The following is a 21509-nucleotide window of genomic DNA, read 5'->3' as shown; positions in this document are numbered from 1 at the left end:
GGCGTCGTCGTGCGGCTCCGCGTACGTCGTTGGCATCGTAGTCGCAGAGATGACGTCGTTGGAGCTACTTCGATGCGCCCACGCGCACTGACGTCAGTTCTGTACACAACTTTCCGCGCCAGGAACACAGAGCCATGCAAGATACTGACCACTGGTGCATTGAAACTAGGGCCCTGAAAGGGATGACCTTAACCCTAGAAATTAGTTGGCAGAACGGGGAGGCTTGGTGGGGCGGTAAGGAATCTATCACTAACTAATGTCTCTTACAGATATATTGTTACACAAGTAGTAAAGTGTGCATCTGAAAGAGATACGTTAGTGATAGATTCCTTACCTTAGAATAGATACCCCAGCAATACCAACCCCGGTGGTGGGTCTGCGAACCAAGATCACACCAGAAAGTCACGGAGAACAGAACGGCCAAAGAAGCCGTCTCTCCGGACTTGACTGTCAAGGCAATAATGCTTAGTAAAAGTGTGCAGCGAGGCCCACGTGGCTGCCTGACAGATGTCTTACAGTGGGACACCACGTCCCAATGCAATAGTAGCTGCTGTCGCCCTGGTAGAACGGGCGCTCCAACCCACCGGGGGTTCCTTTTTAGCCAGAGAATAACAGGCTTTGATACACAAGACGACCCAGCGGGAGATAGTCCTCTTGTGTACAGCCCAGCCTTTCTTGGCGCCTACGTAGCCAACAAAGAGCTAGTCATCCACCCGGAACTGTTGTGTGTGATTCAAATAAAATGAAAGCGCACGTTTTGGGTCCAGACGGTGGAGCCTCTCTTCCTCTCTGGAAGGGTGCAGAGGCGGAAAAAAAGTGGTCAAGGTGATAGTTTGCCCAATGTGGAAGGCAGTGACAACCTTTGGCAAGAAGGAAGGACGAGTGCGAAGCACAACCTTGTCCGAATGAACCGACAGAAAAGGAGGCTTACAGGAAAGAGCCTGGAGCTCACTCACGCACCTAGCGGAGGTGATGGCAACCAGGAAAGCAGTCTTCAAAGTTAATAAACGAAGAGGACAGTTGTGAAGCGGCTCAAAAGGAGCGCACATCCGAAAAGTAAGAACCAGATTTAAGTCCCACTGCAGCACCACAAACGGAATAGGAGGGAAAAGGTGAGTAATGCCTATGAGAAATGTATTGACAACAGGGGACTTGAAAAGAGAGGGCTGATCAGGAAGCCTGAGAAAAGCTGAAATTGCAGAAAGGTAGCCCTTAATAGTGCCCAGAGCAGAGCCCTGCTGGGCCAGAAAAAGAAGGAACAGGAACTCTGAAAGAGGGACAGAAAGCTGTGCCACCATGCCACTAATGTGTTCCACCTGCAGGCGTATACCTATTTAGTGGAGGGACGCCTGGCTGCCAGAATGACATCACAGACTTCAGGAGGCAAGTCAAACGGAATCAACTGTCGCCGCTCAATCTCCACGCATGTAGGGGGAGGCTGGACAGGTTTGGGTGGAGGACCGTCCCCTGTTGCTGCGACAGAAGATCCTCCCGAAGAGGCAGTCGGATCGGAGAATCCATGCTCATACTGAGTAGCTGGAGATACCAAACTCTTCTAGCCCAGTCCAGGGCCACAAGAATGACTTGAGCCCGGTCGCGCCTGATCTTCTTCAGCACTCTGGGTAGAAGTGGTTTAGGCGGAAAGGCGTACAATAGACCGCAACTCCACTCGAGACGAAAAGCGTCGCCCAGCGAATGCCGCCTTGGAAACTCCAACGCGCAGAAGTGATGACATTGCGCGTTCTCTTCGGAGGTGAATAGATCTAACCAAGGCTCTTCCTACTGTTGAAAAAGACCTTGCGCCACCTCCGAGTGAAGACGCCATTCGTGATCCATCAGGCACCGGCAGCTGAGTTCGTCCTCACTGACGTTCAAAGAACCTGCCAGGTGTTGAACTGTCAAGGAAATGCCTTGACGTTCCAACCATGTCCAGAGGCGCAGAGCCTCCTGACATAGGTTTCACGACCCCACCCGGCCTTGTTTGTTGCAATACCACATGGCGGTGGTGTTGTCTGTGAACACCTGCACCACCCTCCCCTCGACAGAGGGAAGGAATGCCTTCAGTGCAAGGAGGATCACCCGAAGCTCCAGAAGGTTGATATGGAGCCGGGACTCCGACGGAGACCAGAGACCTCTGATCTCCGCCTCTCCCATGTGGCCACCCCATCCCAGGAGGGACGCACCAGTCACCACTGTGTGCTCCGGCTGGAGAAGGGAGAGGGATCTGCCGCTGACGCAATGCTGATTCGTGAGCCACCACTGCAATTTTTGTGGAGTGCCCTCCGAGATCTGGACGTAGTCGGACAGGTTCCCCTGATGCTGCGCCCACTGGAACTTCAGGTCCCCCTGCAGAGCCCGCATATGCCATCTGGCATGGTTGGTTAACAGGATGCAGGAGGCCATGAGGCCCAACAGCCTCAAGGTCATGCTGACCGAAACCCAGGACAAGGGCTGAAAGATTGGAATCATAGCCCGAATGTCCCGGACTCGCTGTTCGGGAGGATAAACCCGAAACTGTGCCGTGTCCAGAACCGCTCCGATGAAGAGGAGCTCCTGAGAGGAAACCAGGTGCGACTTTGGTACGTTGATGGAGAACCCCAGCAAATGCAGGAGGTCGGCCGTAGTCTGGAGGTGGGAGAGGACTGTTTGGGGCGAGCCCGCCTTCAACAACCAGTCGTCGAGCTAGGGGAAGACCGAAACCCCTGATCTGCGCAGATGAGCTGCGACCACCATCATCACTTTGGTGAACACCCGAGGGCGCTGGTAAGGCCAAAGGGGAGCACGGTGAACTGAAAATGCTCCTGCCCTACCGTGAATCCCAGGTAGCACCGGTGGGCCGGCAGGACAGGGATATGAAAATACGCGTCCTGCAGGTCCAACGCTACCATCCAGTCTTGCGGGTCGAGGGCAGACAAGACCTGAGCAAGTGTGAGCATCTTGAACTTCTCCTTCCAGAGGAGGCGATTGACGTTCCGAAGGTCTAAGAAGGGACGCAGGCCTTTGTCCTTCTTTGAAGAAGTAGTGGGAGTAACAACCTACCAAGAGGGCCGTAACTTCCTGCTGGAGAAGTGCCAAGTGATCCCCCGACATGCGGTGATACTGCGGTGGCATGGCTGGGGGGGTTGTCTCGAACGGGAGGGAGTAACCCCTTCTGACAATTTGCAGAACCCACCTGTCCGATGTGATGGTGCGCCAGTGGTGGAGGTGATGGCGAATCCTGCCACCCACTGGCGTCTGCTGGGCCTGAAACACCAGACTAGGAAGGTTTGGAGGCAGGGGCAACAGGGGTGGTGGTGGACTGACCCGCACACTGGTCCTGTGACCTGCCTCGGCGGGTCCCGCGGCCGCGCTGAGACTGTTGCTGCACAGGCCTGTGGCTCTGAAACGAACGTGCTTGGGCGCCCCTTCCTTGACCACGAAAGGAGCGAAAAGCAGAAGGAGGCCTAAAGACTTGGCTGTAGCCCGAGTGTCCTTAAAACGCTCCAACATGCAATCCGCCTTATCGCCAAACAGGCGAGTGCCATCAAAGGGCATGTCCATCAATGTGTTCTGGACATCCCCAGAAAAGCCAGTCGTTCTCAGCCAAGCGTGGCGGCGTAGCGCCACTGTAGTGGAAATCGCCCTGCCCAGCGAGTCAGCAGTGTCAAGACCACAACGGATTGTGAACTTGGCTGCGTCTCCCCTCCGCCCCCCCTCAGCAATAGCTTGGGAGAGTACTGTCCTAGCCTCCACCGGACACTGAGGCAGCACTTGCGCAACCGTATCCCGCACAGAATGGGAATAATGGTCCAAGAGGCATGCGGTGTTCACAGACCGCAGTCCTGAACTGGTGGAAGAAAAAATCTTCTTCCCAAACTGCTCCAGTTTCTTGGATTCCCTGTCCGATGGTGCGGAAGTGAACGCGCTCGGGGACGCAGAGGCCTGGACAACCAAGCTCTCAGGGTTAGGGTGTTGGGAGAGGAAAACTGGTTGCCCGGGGCCATGCGATGGCGTCTGGCCACGTTCTTATCCACAGGAGCCCCTGAGTTGGGCCTGGACCAGGTGCCCAAAAGAACGTCCAAGAGTGCATCATTAAAGGGCAGCAGCGGCTCCGTAGAAGAAGACGCCGGCCGAAGCACCTCTGCCAGGAGGTTAGTCTTGATGGCCACGGTAGGAAGCTCGAGGTGGAGAGCCTCGGTCGCCCTATGCAGCACCATAGAGTAGGAACCACCCTCCTTCGTAGCCACGGTAGAAGGAGACAGTGTGCCAGGTTCAGGAGTATAATCCTGGTTACCTGCATCCCCAGATCCTCATCCCAGTCCGGGTCTAACTCGCATTGTGCTGCGAGAGGGTCCTCAGACCCCTCCCAGTCCTCCCCGTCCTCCACAGCCTGCCGAACAGGTGGAACATAAGGAAGTGGGTGAAGAAAGGGAAAGAAATTCCCAAAAGACGTCGGAATCTGCGTTGGTCGACACCCTTCGGGCACCGTCTCCACGTCGGGGAGAAGGCCAGGGAAGATGTTGGCCGATGCCGGTGCCGTCGGTGGAGGTCGTACTGGGCCAACCGACATGGATGGAGATCCATGTGTGGATCCATGGGGGTCTCTTGGTGTCGAGACCAAAGTTGTTGACGTCGGGCCGGCGACGTCGAAGAGCGAGGACCCCCCAGTTGGGCCTGTGGGGCCCGAAGGTGCGCCGGCGGGGCCGGACGGTCCGAAGACACGTGCCATGGCTGACAGGAACTCCTGCAGCTGGGCCGGAGTCGCCGATGGACCCGGAAAGCGCGGGTAGGCCATCAGCAACTGCGGAGGCTCTGCCAGAGCCACAGGGGCGGCGCCACCTGCACCCTCAGCCGAGTCGCGCGACAGGCTAGGCGAAGAGCGATGGCGCTTCATCGATTTCTTGTGCATCGCCTTACCTGACTCCGAGCGCGAAGACTTCGAATGGTGGTGATGGCTCCGCGGCCGGTCCCTCGACCTTTCACGGGACCGGGACCAGCAGTGGGAGCACGACTCGGAGTCGTGGTCGTGCCCCAGGCAGTAGAGACAGTCACGGTGCGGATCCGTCACCGACATCGTGCGGGGACAGGCTGCGCACGACTTGAAACCGAGCATCCCTATGCACCTGGAGTGTAAGAATTCAAAAACAAAGACAAAAGTCCCCAAAAACTCAGTCAAAAAATGACTGAGGGTACCGCTCTCTCCGGATCTGCGCTTGCTGGCGTGGAAAAAGAAATAACTGACATCAGCGCGCTTGGAAGTAGCTCCAACGACGTCATCTCGGCGACTACGACGGCAACGGCGTACGCGGAGCCATACGACGCGCCTACCGACGCGCAGGTGTACTGCTGACGAAAATTTCCGGATCCAGTCTGACACCTGAGGATATTCTAAGGGAAGGAATCTATCACTAACGTGTCTCTTTCAGATAAGTAGCTCAATGTATCCTATGTTGTCATCGGGTGGTGAGGGTTTGGAAGGATATAGATCCTGATCATTATCAGTGTTCGGATCAGTGTCATAGTCTTCCCATGGGCCAGTATCCTGTGGCCTATCCTCATCCTCATCCCCATCCCCTTCATTCTGTGGGTCAGGTGATAGCAGTGGTGGTGGTGAATTTGGATCAGTAGGCGAAGGAGGTGGAATGCAAGGTGGAGAAGGGTTAGTACCCACATTTTTTCTCTTTAGAGAGATGTGGTAATCCTCCTGCAGGCCCATCTTCCTCTTCTCTGGTAATTTGGCAGAGTCTGGATTTATTACCAGTTCTTTTTGTTTTGGATCTGAAGGCGGAACGTCGGACCGAGGTTCTTTTTGTGGAGACTTTTTCTCCTTGGCCGCCGTTTTCAGTGTCGAAAGTTTCAGCTCCGAACCTTTAGGCTCCGGGGATTTACTCTTCGGTAACAATAGAATGGTTACCATGACATGCTTTGGTTTCGACGCCAAAGGTTTCGGCTCAACACTGGGATGCTGCTGGCTCGAGCCCGAGCCGGAAGGCTTTTCCTTGTGTTTTGGCACCAGGCCTGAGAACGGGGGGTTTCTGTACTCACGGTATGCTGACCCGGTGTAACTTGCTCCTCTTCTTCCATGTCGGAGTCAGCCTCGGAGATATGCTCTGCTTCTTCTTGGGTTCCTTGAGCGTGGAATTCTTCTCTTTCGGAATCCTCGCCGAAGATGTCCGGTGCAGAGTCGCTCTGACGTTGCATTTCGTGACGTCGAGCCCGACGGTCGCGGAGCATCTTCTTTGATTGAAACGATCGGCACGCGTCGCAGTCTTTTTCGTCGTGTTCTGGGGATAGGCAGAGGTTGCACACTTCGTGCAAGTCGGTGTGCGGAATCTTAGCGCGACACCCGGGACAGAGCTTGAATGGAGTCCATTCCATCAACTGCTAGCGAGCTCGGCGTGGGTAGGCCCAACGGCCCGCCAAGAGTTTTCCCGAACAAAGACCTTTGAGTCGAAACGATATGTGCAAAATGGGAAACGGCATCAAGAAACAATACAGTCGAGGGTAGTGGATTGCGTTTCGAAGGGAACCCGAGAAGCAGAGCAGAACCGGAGCGCAGCAATTCACATCCGAACCCGATGGCAGAAAAAACAATCTAACAATGGAGTTGAAGCCCATGCGCACTATCACCGAAAGGAGGAGTCACCTACCTCGTGCCTGGAAAAGACTTCTTCGAAGAAAAACAAAGTGCAAACATCCGAACCCAACACTAGATGGCAAACTATGCAAAGCATGTGATCTACAGCTCACATGCCTCGAACACATATTTTAAATAGTTTTTTTCATTTTACATTTTCTATAAGATGAAAGCTAAACATTGATGGAAAAATGCTTGAATAAACTTGGCAACCTCATAAAAAGACATGCATCGCTTTAACTTCGTGTTTACTCGCACTGAGCTCACTTTGGCTTAAAAGGTATGGCACTCAAGTAGTCATTTAGTTTTGATGATTCCCCCTTTCATCTAATAACACAGTTAAACTTAAATGAAGTGAAGGTTGATGGGCTGTTTATGAACTGAGGGAGAATATACGTGCTGGAGAAGGAAAATATTGCTTACCTGTAACCATCAGTTTGCTGGTTGCTGTGTTGTGGATTAACATATATATGCTTGTACTGGGCTCAGAAAATTACAAGCTTGTTACTTCATACATTATTTTGTTAAGTATCTGTGAAGTTGTGAATAACGTCTTTATGCAAGTTTGCTATGTCAGGGGAAGGTCACAAGTGAATTTATAATGGAAGAAATCACAAAAAGTTACAGGGAAAAAGCATTTGCAGCAGGAGTGTACTGAAAATTCACATACTGTGTATTAACCTGAAAGCCGTTCATACGCCTTACTGAATGAGGTGTGGGGTGTTGAAGGGTTGATGAGCAAAAAAAAGGTCTCCAGTGTTGTCCGACCAGCTAAAAGTCTTGTTCACCCAGAATAGCTAAACAGTGTTTGAAAAATGTGGCTTGATGACCATATGCTACCTTACAAATATGAATTAGAGATATGTTATGCACGTTTTACATCATGGGCTATTTCATCCACATAGAAATGAAGAGAAGCTGAAGGGCATGCTTGTTCGTGGATAGCACATTCTAATCTAAAACAAACCAACAAGGCAATACAAATTTGAAAATGTCAACGGCTAGAAGGATTATGGTGTATGCAAAATCTGATTTCTTAAGCAAAGATGAGAACTTTAATAAGCGAAAATACTTGATAATCTCCTGAACCCTAGGAAGAGATAGAATGACTTCCGGTTCTCAGCAATGATGTGGAAATGTATTTATTTAGCTTTGTAACTTGCATGCATTCTAAGTCCTTGTGCATCCTCTAAAACAGTTTAACAGTCTGAAGTCAGATCTACATGAATGTTACTTTCTGTGCCACTCTTTCTGATGAATACTCAAACTACACACAGATTCCTCATCATTTGACTTCTCCGATGTTCAAGACTCGATCTGGGAAAATCTTGCAATAGCTCCTCTACGTAGTAAGCATCGCCATAGGCCGCCATCGTGGCTCTGCCCATTTCCATACGGAGACATAGAGCATTTCTGACAAGATTGATGTGCTATATGACAGTGAGTGAATCTAACTTGGAACCTTATGCCTTCATAACATCTACACCATAACAGAGGGATGGATGAGTTATCGGAGGATAGATAGTGTATCCACCAGAAAGAGCATTACCAAAGGTTAGTAATTTATTCTTCTGATTTTTACTTCTACCTTGCCCACAGATTCTTCACGTACTGAATCAGAGTGAATATTTCCCGAGTCGCCTCTGGGTGCAGAAGCCACTCATAGTCTGCCAAATGAACGCCACCAAATGTGTCTGCTCGAATGTAGAGAGATCCTGCCAGCGAGGCAGGAAGATTCTGTTGAGCGCTAGCCAGTCCCACTTCCTCCATGCTTCAAGACAGAGAGCACATGAGCCCTCATTTACCTGCTTGCTGTAATATCACATGACAACCTCGTTGTCAGTGAGCACCTGGATTGACTTGGCTCTTAACAGATGGCAGAAGCTCTGTGAAAACTATCGCAATGGCATGCAGTTCCTATAGGTTTACCCGGTGACGCTGCTTCGACTGAGAATAGAGACCTCAGAGCTCTACTTTGTCCAGGTGACCCCCACTCCCCAGCTGAGGAACAATGCATCTATTACCACTGTGGCTACTAGCAGGGAAAGGCAGAAAGGCCTGCAGCATGTCAGATTGGTGTAAATCATTCCTCACAGCAAGTTCCGAGACATCTCCTCAGAAATGTGGACCTTGTCTGACTGGCACTCTAAAAGCTGGGCCCGCTGCAGGCATACGTTCCACATGTGCCACCAAGCGAAGGGAACTAACAGGATGCAATAGGCCAATGGGCCTAACCGTCTCAAAACCATGAAGGCTTGAAAAAAAATACTTTACACCAAAACATCAGGATCATAACCTGAAAATTCCACACTCACTGTGGGGGCAAAAAGACATTCAGTGGAACGGTGTCCAACAGTGTTCCAGCAAATGGCAGCTTCCACAAAGGTAGGAAGTGCGATATGGACTCATTGTTGGCCAACACCAGGCAGAAAAGCAGTGGCCAGTGTACTCTGCAGCTGCTCCAAGACTAGTTGAGGTGATCTGGCCTTCAACATCCAGTAATCAAGATAAAAGATTACTTGCACTCTTGAACTGCAAAGATGGGCTGTGACCACCGACATGACCTTTGTGAAGAATCAAGGGCCGATGTAAGGCCACACAGAAGCAGCGCAAATTAGGGGTTGAGTGGAAAAAAACCCAAAATGCAGGTATTTCCTGTGGGACTGCAGGGCTAGCAAAGGATATTATGCCTCCTGCGGGCCCAGGGACACCATTACAACAGAATTTGCCCTAGTGCTACCATGTTTAAGCTCTCCTTCAGGAGGAACAAGTTCAATACTCTGAGGTTCAGAATCAGGTGCAGGCCACTATCCTTCTTGGAGATCACAAACAGAAATAATACCCGACCCCCCCCGCACTTTGGGTTCTTTCCTGAAATAGGCATGAATATGTGTATAGACAGCATCCAAAAAAGGTAGGCAATGCCAACTTGGATTATTTGCAGAACGCACTGGTCCAAACTTACCATATGTCCGAACGTTCAGTACGTCCTGCTGGATAGGCTGTGATGTTTAACTCTGATGGAAAGCGAGGTCCTTGAAGTAACCTCAACACTTGCAATATTACTGCTGGAACTGATGTTCTGTAGAGGCTAAATCCAGATAAAGCACCATTGGATGCCTATTCTTAAATCTCTCCAGGGTGGAGTTGGGTTTCTTGCCAAATAACCACATCTCATTGACGGGCATATTCATCAAGTAAACCTGTGTCCCCATAAAAGGCAAAAACTCTAGTGATCCACACTGACTTGAATTATATTATGTGAGACTGTGGTAATCAATCATTTAGGTCTTCGTATTGTTTTTGTTGTTGTTAAATAAATGTATTTAAAATGTTAACATTTGACAAAATAGAGACCGGTATATGGTTGAAAGAAGTATTCGTACAAATGCTGGTTGATGTAGCAGAAAAACATGTTAGATCATAAGACACAAGTTGAAGTTTAAAAGGAAATCAAGGAAGGACTAGGTGTTAGACCATTCACCTATATCACACTGTGTATTATTCATTTGTTCCTCTTATAACTGGCTTTATGCAACAAATTGTTATACATTAAAAGTCTTGGTTCTAGGTCGATTAGTAATGCTCCTTGTCGCCATGCTCAACATTGACTAATTGGCGGTATTTTCTGGGGTGAGAGACAGCGCAGCCAACACCAACATTGCAGGAGGTAGGATTCCTCTTTGTATTGAATTTTTCGTTTAGTAGATGTAACAAAAAGGGTGAAAAAAAATTCAAACCATGCCACCGTGTATCAGACAGTGGTGTGTATTTCCATGGCATAAATGTAACATACCTTGGTTGGACCTAGTGTGGAGTGTTCCCAATGGAGTAGGCTCAAAACAAATTTGCATGTGGCTGGGTCCAAACTGAGGAGGCATGTGTGCAAAATACAGATGGACTGGGATGAGGCCTGAGTAAATACAAGCGGCTGGAATTAATTCAAACATTCCATCCACCACTTTTCTGAATGCTTCCTTTCATCGTTTGGGTAATTGTCAATCTGGCGGCAAGAAGTGGATGAGACATAAGGTTGCCGATTATGGAATTAAGGAGGAAAAGGCCATCATAACATGCTTATCCAGTACATACTCTCTTTTAAATTGTGTAAAGATAGATGACTTTGCTGTCTTATGCCAAATCATCATCCACTTGATCCTCAGTTATATCTAGGTTCAAATCGGTTTTCCACTTTGCCAGATAGTGTATAGAATGTAAAGGTGGAGGCTGCTCTAAAGATCTATATATACAGGAAATGGCATTATCTGTGTGACCTCTTGCAAGTATACCTTCAATGTTAGCTGTTTCTCTAGAGCCTTCCGACTTAACTGAGGGCTGTCGCACTCCATGTAGTAGTTGGGTTCTTCTAAAAATGTCTTTCCTATCTAATTGATAATTATTTGCACATTGATCCCTAGATTTTGACCAGGCGATCCGTTTACCGGGAAAAACCTCTGTCGGTTAGGCTCGGTAAAAAACATACAGAGATCCTTACTAGAAGAGTGAAGGAGGAGGGATATGTTGTGGTTGTTTTTGTTCTGATGGCTCTCTTCTAATGGGACAGGGTGGATTTTGTAGACTGATAAGGGAAACCTAGTTGATCTTGGGACCATGGTGGAAGCCACAGAAGATGCTTCAATAGGTTTTACAACTCAACTGTTCCACTGACACCAAAGGTTTCATTGTGGATAACACCCATGTGAGGACTGGAGCAATCCGAGCCACTAAATATATCTATTGATATCAGGAGCACCAAGAGTAAAGACCTAACAGTGGACAGCTTCCTTGATTAATTTCAAATTCTGAACTTACTGGGGTGGCACACAGATCATCTTCAGACTCGATGGGTTTTTCTCCACATAGCCTCCATTAAAAAAGAAATAAACATCAACAGAAAGCTCCCCAGGAGGCCCAAAGAAGCATGACCTGCACTCCCACACTGGAAAAATCTTCTTTAAACAAATTGAAAAAACACAGAACGAAAAATGCCTCCCCAACGTGTTTCAGCATCGCGCCTTGATCACGGGTACCAGAAGCAGTTTGTTGCTTTGTGTCTACCAAGACTTCCACATCTGAAATCAATTTATAATCCTCCAATGGGCCTCCCCAATGGGAGGCAATGCATCTTGGTCCTGGTAGTTAAATACATACAATCTTAACCCAATAGGTTCATATCCATGGACCATAATCAATCCAAATATTTATGAAGTCCAGTAGTCCCGTCACAGACTCCAACCACAGTCAAGACAGGCCCTCATAACACAGTTATCTGCGATGACACGAACCACCCATTATGGATTCCTCCAGGCGGTACAATGTAATTTTTTCGAGGTGGTGCAAGTCCCTACTGGCACTGGGCTGTGCCGTGACTAATATCAACAGAAAGCTCCCCACAAAGCCCCGAGAAGCATAAGCTGCACTCCCACACTGGTAAAATCTTCTTTAATCAAATTGAAAAACACAGAACCAAAAATGGATAGTAGTAATTGGTCCATGCTCTAGGTGAGGGCTAAACACAGGAAAAGGCATGACACATACATGCCACGGACAAATGGGGAGAAAGAATATGAGAGCCAGCAAATGGGAAGCCTATAGGCGTGCTGAAGCACACATAGTAAATACATCTTTCTTTGAGACAGCACATGCACTGTCTTGCCCTGGGCAGTGTCCAAAAATAAAAAAGTAAGACAGGGGAAAAGCCCATACTGGGATATCCAGGTATGGGCTCACAATCCAGGTATGGGTACACAATTAAATTAAGATACCTGCAAAGACAGGTTTTAGTGACAGGGAATATACAAGTAGTCTTGTGCATCCAAAACTAAATTAAAACACTTGCAGAGAGTAGTTTCAGTGACAATCCCTTCTTTAAAACTTTACCTTAATCATAAAACAATAATTAAATAAATACCCATAAAGTTCGCCGTAATTCAGCATCAGGAAGCTCTGTTGCCAATTTAAGATTTTCAAAGCTGATCTTCTCCCTGGGCCTTTGGTTCCATGCAAACAATACAGCCAACTGAAACGTTGTCACCTCCAAATCGTACTGGCCAACCTCATTTTTAAATGTTATCTGCAAATCAAAAGTGGTTTTTAGAACATTTTCAAATACAGGCTTACATCACACTTATGACAAAAGCATGCACAGTTTATATGAAGAGACTAATGCAGAGAAGACAATATATCAAATGAACTTCTGTTTAGGTTCTTTTGCTACTTTTGTGAACATTGTTATACTGAATTGTAACACACAGCGTGGTTCAGAACTCAACTTCACACTTAAATTAACAAGTAATGGGGATTATATTCCATAGTCCACAGATAGGATAAACAGAAAGAGATCTTCTCAATAAATCATTGTTTGAGTCGTTCTTCCTTCGAAAAATAGTTCTTTATTCATTAGTTGTTCTTAAAAACACAGCATGCAATTGATAGCGGACGCGTTTCATTCCCCTGGGACTTCTTCAAGGCTTAGCATGCGATGGTTATCTTCTCGGGACCGTAGAGACCACAACCAAAGACGAGAATATAAAAATCGTATAACCGCATCAAGATTGCTTGAACTATTCAATACATCACTGTATCTATACTAGAGAGCACGACATGGAGAACATGCGGGAAACACCATTCACATTCTAAGACTGAATTGGCCTCAGCTAAGAAAACAAGTGTGGTGCTGAAACAGATTCGTAAGAACCGTTGTTGTTTGTACAAACAAATCAGCTGTAGTGGTTAGGCCTCTGGTGAAGTGAGCTTGTACTTTGTTTTGTGGCATGACAGTAGGTAATGAAGGCTGTAATCCAATGAGTTAACTCCTGCTTTGAAAGGGGTTGTCCTTTGTTTCTACTGTCAAAGGAAACAATTAGCTTGCCTGACAGCTGAAAGTATTTTGTTCCATTGATATATGCTTCACGTCTAAAGACTACTGAAAACTCTCAATCTCACTTGAGGGTTGAAGTAAGAAAGCTAGAAGTGGCAGTTTCTCATTCAAAATAAATGACATCAGCAGTTTTGGTATCAAATGTTAATTTCTCGGTGGGGGTGCCTCACCATGCAGCAAGATGGGCGCTTTAATGCGACACTCCATACTGAGGACCTGAAAATGTTCCTGATTTTCCACTCTGTCCTACAGAGCCCTATCATAATCAGTGTATTGTGTGTGAGACACTGAGGGGTGCCAGTGGAGGGCGCTGTGGCCTCGGGTGGCGCTCCTGGTCCAAGACGTGGTGAGTGGGGGGCACACCAGTGGCAGCCTGTGGAATTCGGTGGAGGACACTATCCCCTGGCCGGTCAATACCAGAGTTGTGGAGCGCTTTATCAAAGGCGTGTGCATGCACCTCCTGCTGTTGTGTATTGGTTGGCACGGGCCTGCACTGGACATGGGGCGGCCTGCAGCAGATGACAAACACTGGCAGTGGACCGTCCTGGGGGTTGATGAGCAATAGGACTGCGGAATGCCTGTCATGCGTTTCCTCCATTGACCACTGTCGTTTTCCCTATGTTAGCCTAATTGTGCAGTTTGTAGGTCGCATTTCATTTGCACACGTTACTATATAAACACGGTTGCTTTTGTGCCACATTTTATTTTCACACAGAACCTGCATATGTTTTCGTTTTCTGCTCTTTTCCAGGGATTTATTCTGAACACCACAGACAATGTCAAACAACAATGCCCATTGTTTATCTCTCTGGTCAGGCACTAGCACCTAGACATAACACAAGAGTGCAACTGCTGTTTGTGAAAAAACATGTCTTGTTATAACTGAGGACAGGAGTTCTAAAACACACACTGAGCAAAGGTCCTGATGCAAGACTACTGTTTGTGAAAAAACATGTCTTGTCATATAACTGAGGACAGGTGTTCTAAAAAAAACAGTGAGCGAAGGTCCTGAGGCAAGATTACTGCGTTAGCCGAGATGCAGAACATCCATCTATTTATGCTAAGGTATGGGGTCCGCCATTAATCCCAGAGATCTTTGATATATAATCATTTAGCTTCAGTAGGGGGGCGGGGGTTAGGCTAATCTATCTTTTAACATGACAGGGCTTTTTAATGGTATATGGTTTGGTAACCATGCTAACGATATTTTTGGTATGCATTTGTTTTCTAATTGTGGCACAAATACTGCATCTTAGAGCACAATAGTTTAAATAAATATTCTAAACTTCCTTAGTGTCTCTTGTGTATCTTATTGTGGAAAAGTACAAGTGAGAGAGCGAAAGCGTGTGTCCTACCGCGATCCCTTGACAGGGTCAAGAGCGTTGTGTTATGGGGTGCCAACTCACTTGTTTCTCTGGAAAGGGTAGGAGACCAAGTGAGGCATTATAGCTAGTCGGACTTGGGGTCATAGGGCCCGATTCACAGAATTAACTTAAGACAAAATCCTAAACTTACTACTTTTGGTATTCACAGAATGGATTTACGACTACTAACTTTACGTCCGCACTCGGGCCGGAAATTCCAGCCCGGAGGCGGAGCTTCCAGCCCGGAGGCGGGGCTTCCGGGCCGGAGGTGGGCATTCCGGCCAGTGGCGGAGATTTAGCCATGGCCAAAATCTCGACCTCTGGGCCGGAAGCTCCGCCTCCGGCCAGGAAGCCCCGCCTCCGGGCCGGAATTTCCGGCCCAAGTGCGGACGTAAAGTTAGTAGTCGTAAATCCATTCTGTGAATAGCAAAAGTAGTAAGTTCATTCTGTGAATACCAGAAGTAGTAAGTGCATTCTGTGAATACCAAAATGGTACTAAGTTTAGGATTTTGTCTTAAGTTTGTTCTGTGAATCGGGCCCAAAGTAACCGAGGTGGTATGGTGACTCAGCCCCTTCATGCTGATGTTCTATGGTCCCAAGCACAGTTCGTGTGCCACCGTGCACTCAACCTCCTCGCTACTACACACTACAGCAGGGGAATGATTGTGCCGCAGAGTGTGTGATGATGTGCACTGGATGCCCAAATAAGATTGCTTGCGGGCACATTGCGCCATTAGGGGTGCCCTGGAGGCCTAATATACTGACCATTATGATTGACTGAGGTTGTTAACCCATATCATGATGCGTCCTCAAATACATGAACATGCCATGGAACGCAAAGACACTACTGCACTGGTGCTGCCCATAAAACACAGAAGTCCTACACTGCTGTGAACATAGCTGAATTGTGTGCATCATAATTAAGCAATTCCCCTTTCTCTGAAACCCGCGACAGTACCATCCTGTCCCTAGGTATGTCATACATCGTACTTCTTTTGAATCATTATCATCAATGAGGGAAAACGGGATTCTTTTTATGTGAGCTTCCTACAGCACATAAAAAGAGGCCAACGTATTTCGCAATTACCTTGTTACCTCATCAGAGTCAAATATTTTGCATTATATCCGTCATGTAACAGGACCCGACGTTCTGATGCCGTGGAAAGACTCATACAGGTTTGGAAAGAAGCACATTTACCCATTGTATTGGAAATTAATTCCATAAATATGGACTGGTACATGACAGATATAATGTGGAACATTTGGCCCTGAAGAAGCAACAAAGTAGCTGTGAAACATTTATTGGCCTCCTTTTATGTGTTATGTGAATCTCAATTAAAAATAATGCATTTTTTAAACTTGAAGAGACTGGTGGCTCCTCACTTGATGTTAATGATAGCTGAATTGTGTTAGATAGACCATCACAAGAAAAGCTGATCAATAACAAGGCAAATTATCCTTTGACCTGTGGTAAATAATTTTTCCTTTACCGGGACTGAATTTGATACAGAAACATTTATAAAATAGCTCAGTAAAATGAGAGGCAGAATCAGTGGTATTAGAGGTTCGGAATGAGCTTTATTCCATTAATACGATTATAATCGGTTGCTCTCAATGTTCCGTCACCACGAAGGTTCAGGAAGTGAAGCACACACTTTATTGACAAGAAGTAACTTTTATAGTACATACATTATAATGAAGTGAATACAGTAGGCGTAACAATTGATAAGGACATTGACGTTTGGTCTGCGTAACCGAAAATGGGTGTAATAATGAGTAAAAAGGAACATGATTGGTTATGATGTAATACATAGGTGGATCTATAAGATAATACTGGGCCTAAATGCGCGCGCAGCAGTATGACGTGTAATCGACGTGTAACTAGGGGGTGACGGGGACTTGACATTTAGCTCTATATGTGGAGACGAGAAGTCTGGGGGGTCAAGTCAACCTAATCCCAAATCATATCTAACATCCTATGTTTAAAGAACTATGTTATCCACAAAAGAAGGACTCTCGGACAGAATCTATTCTATACTGACTGTGCGTGCATGTACGAGCGTCTAAGTGTCTACACTGAATGCGAGGGGGGGGGGAATATTCCATGATAACAGGGCTATGAATTACTTGTATTAAGACAGAGAAACCGGGCTCTTTGCTGGGTAGCTGGAAGAATGTTTACTTAAACTACTAGGCAGGAATGCATCGGCTGAGGGGGAAGCAGATAATTCGAAGGTGAAATACAGTTCTTGGCAGAGAATAAGCTGATGTCAGGCTTTGTGAGCCGCGCAGAAAATGAGACAAAGTTCATGGTCACAGATGCAGGCTCAGACTGGAGCTTTCAGAGGCAGAAGGCAAGAGGAGTTTTGATAACAGAATCAGGGCCTACTTGCCTGGACTGTAAAATGGCATAAGTGAACCATGCAAAGCCGGTGGCCTTTTGTACTTAAAAATGGAATATCCGGCCTATTCATGGCGGATCTGACAGAGGACATGTTGACTGTGGGCGCACATGTATTTGCGTCTTCATAACTGGAACTGGAGGGAACATACATGTACTTGTGACATGCATATAGAACCGTTGGGGTCCAAGATAGGGGACATAACTGACCAGAAAAATCCATATTTCCACATTCCCTCCTTGTCCCCTACTTGCCCGTTAAGAGATATCAATCTTCATTAATCCATTGATCTGTTCATATAGCATCATTTGTTCTTCTTTCTTCTTCCGGAATCTTGAATGAAATCTTGATGGTGGAATACACGATGTGGCGCACAGACCACAAATCGCTGGTCCACATTGTAGACATAGACAGCAACTGAATAGTATGAGAAGGCCAATACCTAGGAAGGATAGAACTCTCCATCCCCAGGCTGATATCACACTCCAAAACCAACTGGACCAAGTCCAGGTGCCTGGATTCTGGTGTATCTGGCTTACAATCTTGTGTAGGCGAGTTATAGCTTTATATACAGAGGGCGAATTTTCTGGTATGAATATGCAGCAGCTGGATCCGATGACCCTACAAGCTCCGCCTCTATCAGCCAGGATGACGTCAAGGACAAGACGATTTTGAAGCACAACAATCCGCATGGCAGACTGCTCTTCTGTTAAATTGCCTAAGGCGGAAATAGTTTCATTCACTACTGCTTCAAGTGTTCTAGTTAATCTACGTATCAGCTTGCTATTAGTAACAGTACCTATATAGGGAAAGATGCCTTTATTGAAATCTACATACTTGTCCCATGCTGTCTCAGTATAATCGACAATTGGGAGATCTCTCCGTTCTCTATTGTGTACTAAATGAATATTTCTATAATAATCAGGAGGAGCTAGGAAAACAGGTGGCAAAAGGAATGCAATATAGCAGGTACCATCCCAATCTAGAGGTAGATGCATATATGCAGTCTGACCACATATAAAGTAGGAGTGGCGATAAGCTCTAAATGAAGATTTGCCTTGATCACTGAATTCTACTGTAGTAGTACATCTACTATGGCCCATATGTATGGAACCAACCTTCCTTACACACAATTCACCTTTTGCTGGGAATACTGACATGGTGGGTAAGACTAGTTCAACTTCGGATACGACATTTAGAATCATGAGATTAGGTGTAAAATTACCTAATCCATATACTTCATTTTCTAGATCAGTTCCTGTTCTTTTGGGGCGACCCTCCTTGTCAGGGTGGCAGACCTTGAGTAAAACTAGGTTTAGGTTTCCCCATACCCACTGATCTTGGTAAACTGCTGTGTCTGAGTCTATGGAATTAATTAAACTAAACCATGCTCCACAGGAGCCATTATGTGTAAATGGATGTGGAAAGAAAGGCAAGACTCCTTCATAATTCTGATAGGGAGGAAGTCGGCCACACACCCAACAATTAGTTGCATTACTAGTCTGATGGGAATGGTGTAACATACTAATGAAAGTGTTATTGCGCAGCGCACGTCTGTAGGACAATTCATGCGGGGGTAAGTCACTAAAAGAATGTTCTGTAATAACATTGTGAACATTTCTGGCAATAGGATAATAGATGTGCAACAACATACTGGTAATAATTATTAAAAGACTTAAGGAAAACAAAATTAATAATGTCCCTATACAATGGCTACGCAGTGATTTACAATACGCCTGTCGTTTCATCATTTTTCGCGACTGTTCATGATTCAGGTCTAGAGGATACATGTCAGAAACAGATTCAACCGCTTCACCTAGGAGAGGACTTAAACAATCAAACCGTCTGACGTCCTCGGTCTTAACTTAACTTTGTAAAGTTCGCTTTCAGTTTTTTCCACCAAAGGAAGTTTTGAATCAATCTGTGAGGGAGTGCAGGGCACAATGTCTATATCCGAGCATTGTCCATGAAATCTCTTGACATGGCTTGAATGAATCCAACCCTTGCGGCCCTCGATCTTTACGGCTGTTCTTGTGGTCAGCAGAACCAACTTGGGTGTCTTCCACCTGGGCTCCAGCTGAGTCTTTCGGTCGAAATTTTTCACAAACACAAAATCCCCCGGAACTATGTCATGGGGTTTCACCTCAGTGTTGTCGGGAAATGCTGCAGCAACCTGTGAACGACAAGATTGTAGTGCAGACATCAAGGAAGCCAAGTAATCTGTCAGCATATTACAGTCAATATCAGTTATTTTGCGTGGTACAGGCGTCCCCCACATATTTGGTGGTCTACCGAAGATCACCTCATACGGGGATAGCCCTGTTCTAGAGTGTGCTACCATTCTCATGTAAAAAAGTGCAACTGGTAATGCTACTATCCAGTCGACACCTTTTTCTCGGCATATTTTGGACAATCTGATTTTCAGAATCTGGTTATGTCTTTCTACGAGACCTGCTGCCTCGGGGTGTCGGACACAGTGGAATTTCCACTGATATCCTAGCAGAAGTGAAACATGTTTCATTAATTCGGATGAGAACGGCTGGCCGTTATCTGAGTAGACAACACGTGGTAAACCGTAGCGTGGGAAGAATTCTCGAACTAACTGTTTGGCAGTAGTCGGGGCAGTGTAATCTGAAACCGGGTACGCCTCTGTCCAACGGGACAGAGCGCAGACAACTACGAGAACATATTTGAATCCTCGACATCGTTCCATCTGGATATAATCCATCTGTAGGACTTCAAAAGGGTGATCAGGAGGATGAAATCCACCCTGTTCTATGGGAACACTTTTTCCTGGGTTGAACTGGCAACAGATCATACAGGTACGGACTTTTTGTTTGGCTGCTGCTCGTAAATGTTTATTGAACCAAATGTGTTGAATGCTGTCTAGCATAGCTTTTTCTCCTAGATGGGCTGGGCTATGTATAGTGTTAATAATGACTTGGACCATTGAATCAGGAAGGAACCACACAGACTTTTCTTTCATCATCCATCCTTGGTCCGTTTGGATCCCTCCTAATTCAGTCCATTTCTTTATTTCGTCTGGTGTGGCATGTGTCTGTATGTCAATTACGTCAAGAGTAGGATCTTTAACTGTCATACAATGTGTCGGCATCGGGACTATTGTCTTTGTCTTGTCGGATGTTTGAGTTTGAGCAGTCTGTTTAGCTGTTCTGTCGGCTAAATCATTGCCTTGAGAAATGATATCAGTGACTTTCGTATGAGCTTTACATTTCATAATTGATATTGCAGTAGGTAGATGTATTGCATCTAATAAGGCATGAATGAGGGGTCCGTGCTGAATGTGGGCACCATGGGAAGTTAAATAACCTCTCTCTCGCCACAGCACGCCGAAGTCATGTACGACTCCGAATGCATAACGTGAATCAGTGTATATGTTGACTTTCTTACTTGTGGCTTGAATACAGGCTTGTGTCAGAGCGATGAGCTCTGCGGCTTGAGCTGACAAAGTATTTATACGATTAGTTTCAATGACTTCAGTATCTGTTGTGACTGCATAAGCAGCCACTAATTCTCCTGTACTTGTTCTCATGCATGAACCATCTACATACAATGTCAGGTCTGGATCTAACAATGGAACATCTGTTAAGTCTTGTCTAGGTTTCGTCGTTATAGTAATAACTTCAATACAGTCATGAGCTAGTGGGTCTGTTCCAGTTACTGGCAAAAGTGTGGCAGGATTCAATGTATTACAGCGTCTGATTTCTATGTGTGGCTGAAACAATGTAAGTTCATACCCTGTAAGTCGTGCTATAGTCAAGTGTTGTGTTTGCGTTCTATTCACAAGGACTTCTACTGTGTGTGGTACTTGAACTGTCAATGGATGTCCTAACACTATGGCATCGCTTTGTCTAATTGCTAAAGCTGTCGCTGCTACTGATTTCAGGCATGCAGGCAAAGCCTGAGCTACGGGATCTAATGTACTAGAAAAATAAGCACATGGTTTGTGTGTTCCTGCTTGTTCCTGTGTGAGTACTGACAAAGCAGTACCCTCGCGTTCTGTAACAAAGAGTGTAAACTGTTTTCTGTAACATGGTGTTGCTAAAACAGGTGCTTGACATAAAGCTTTCTTTAGGCTTTCAAAAGCTTGTGTATGTTCCTGAGTCCAAGGGAGAACAGTCGATGTGGCTGCCTCCTGTGTTGTCAACTGAATGAGTGGTTTTGCTAGAAATGCATATTGCGGAATCCACTGTCTACAGTATGAAGTGAGGCCTATGAAAGCCCGC

General features: G+C 46.4%; 1 protein-coding gene across 2 annotated transcripts in view; it reads right to left on the bottom strand.

Moving 5' to 3' along the window:
• CUL5 (cullin 5) overlaps positions 1 to 21509 on the bottom strand; it is a 677835-nt gene that overhangs the window by 76548 nt on the left and 579778 nt on the right. For both annotated transcript variants that reach the window (XM_085621507.1, XM_085621508.1), the window contains one exon: positions 12528 to 12689. In XM_085621507.1, coding sequence (XP_085477633.1) covers positions 12528 to 12689 — 162 coding nt within the window. The remainder of the gene's footprint in view (positions 1 to 12527; positions 12690 to 21509) is intronic.

This window comes from Triturus cristatus, chromosome 8 (genome assembly GCF_964204655.1).
Source record: "Triturus cristatus chromosome 8, aTriCri1.1, whole genome shotgun sequence".
In the NCBI taxonomy this organism is placed as follows: domain Eukaryota; kingdom Metazoa; phylum Chordata; class Amphibia; order Caudata; family Salamandridae; genus Triturus; species Triturus cristatus.
Note: the sequence above shows the minus strand (reverse complement) of the source record. Positions and strands in the feature narration are given on the sequence as shown.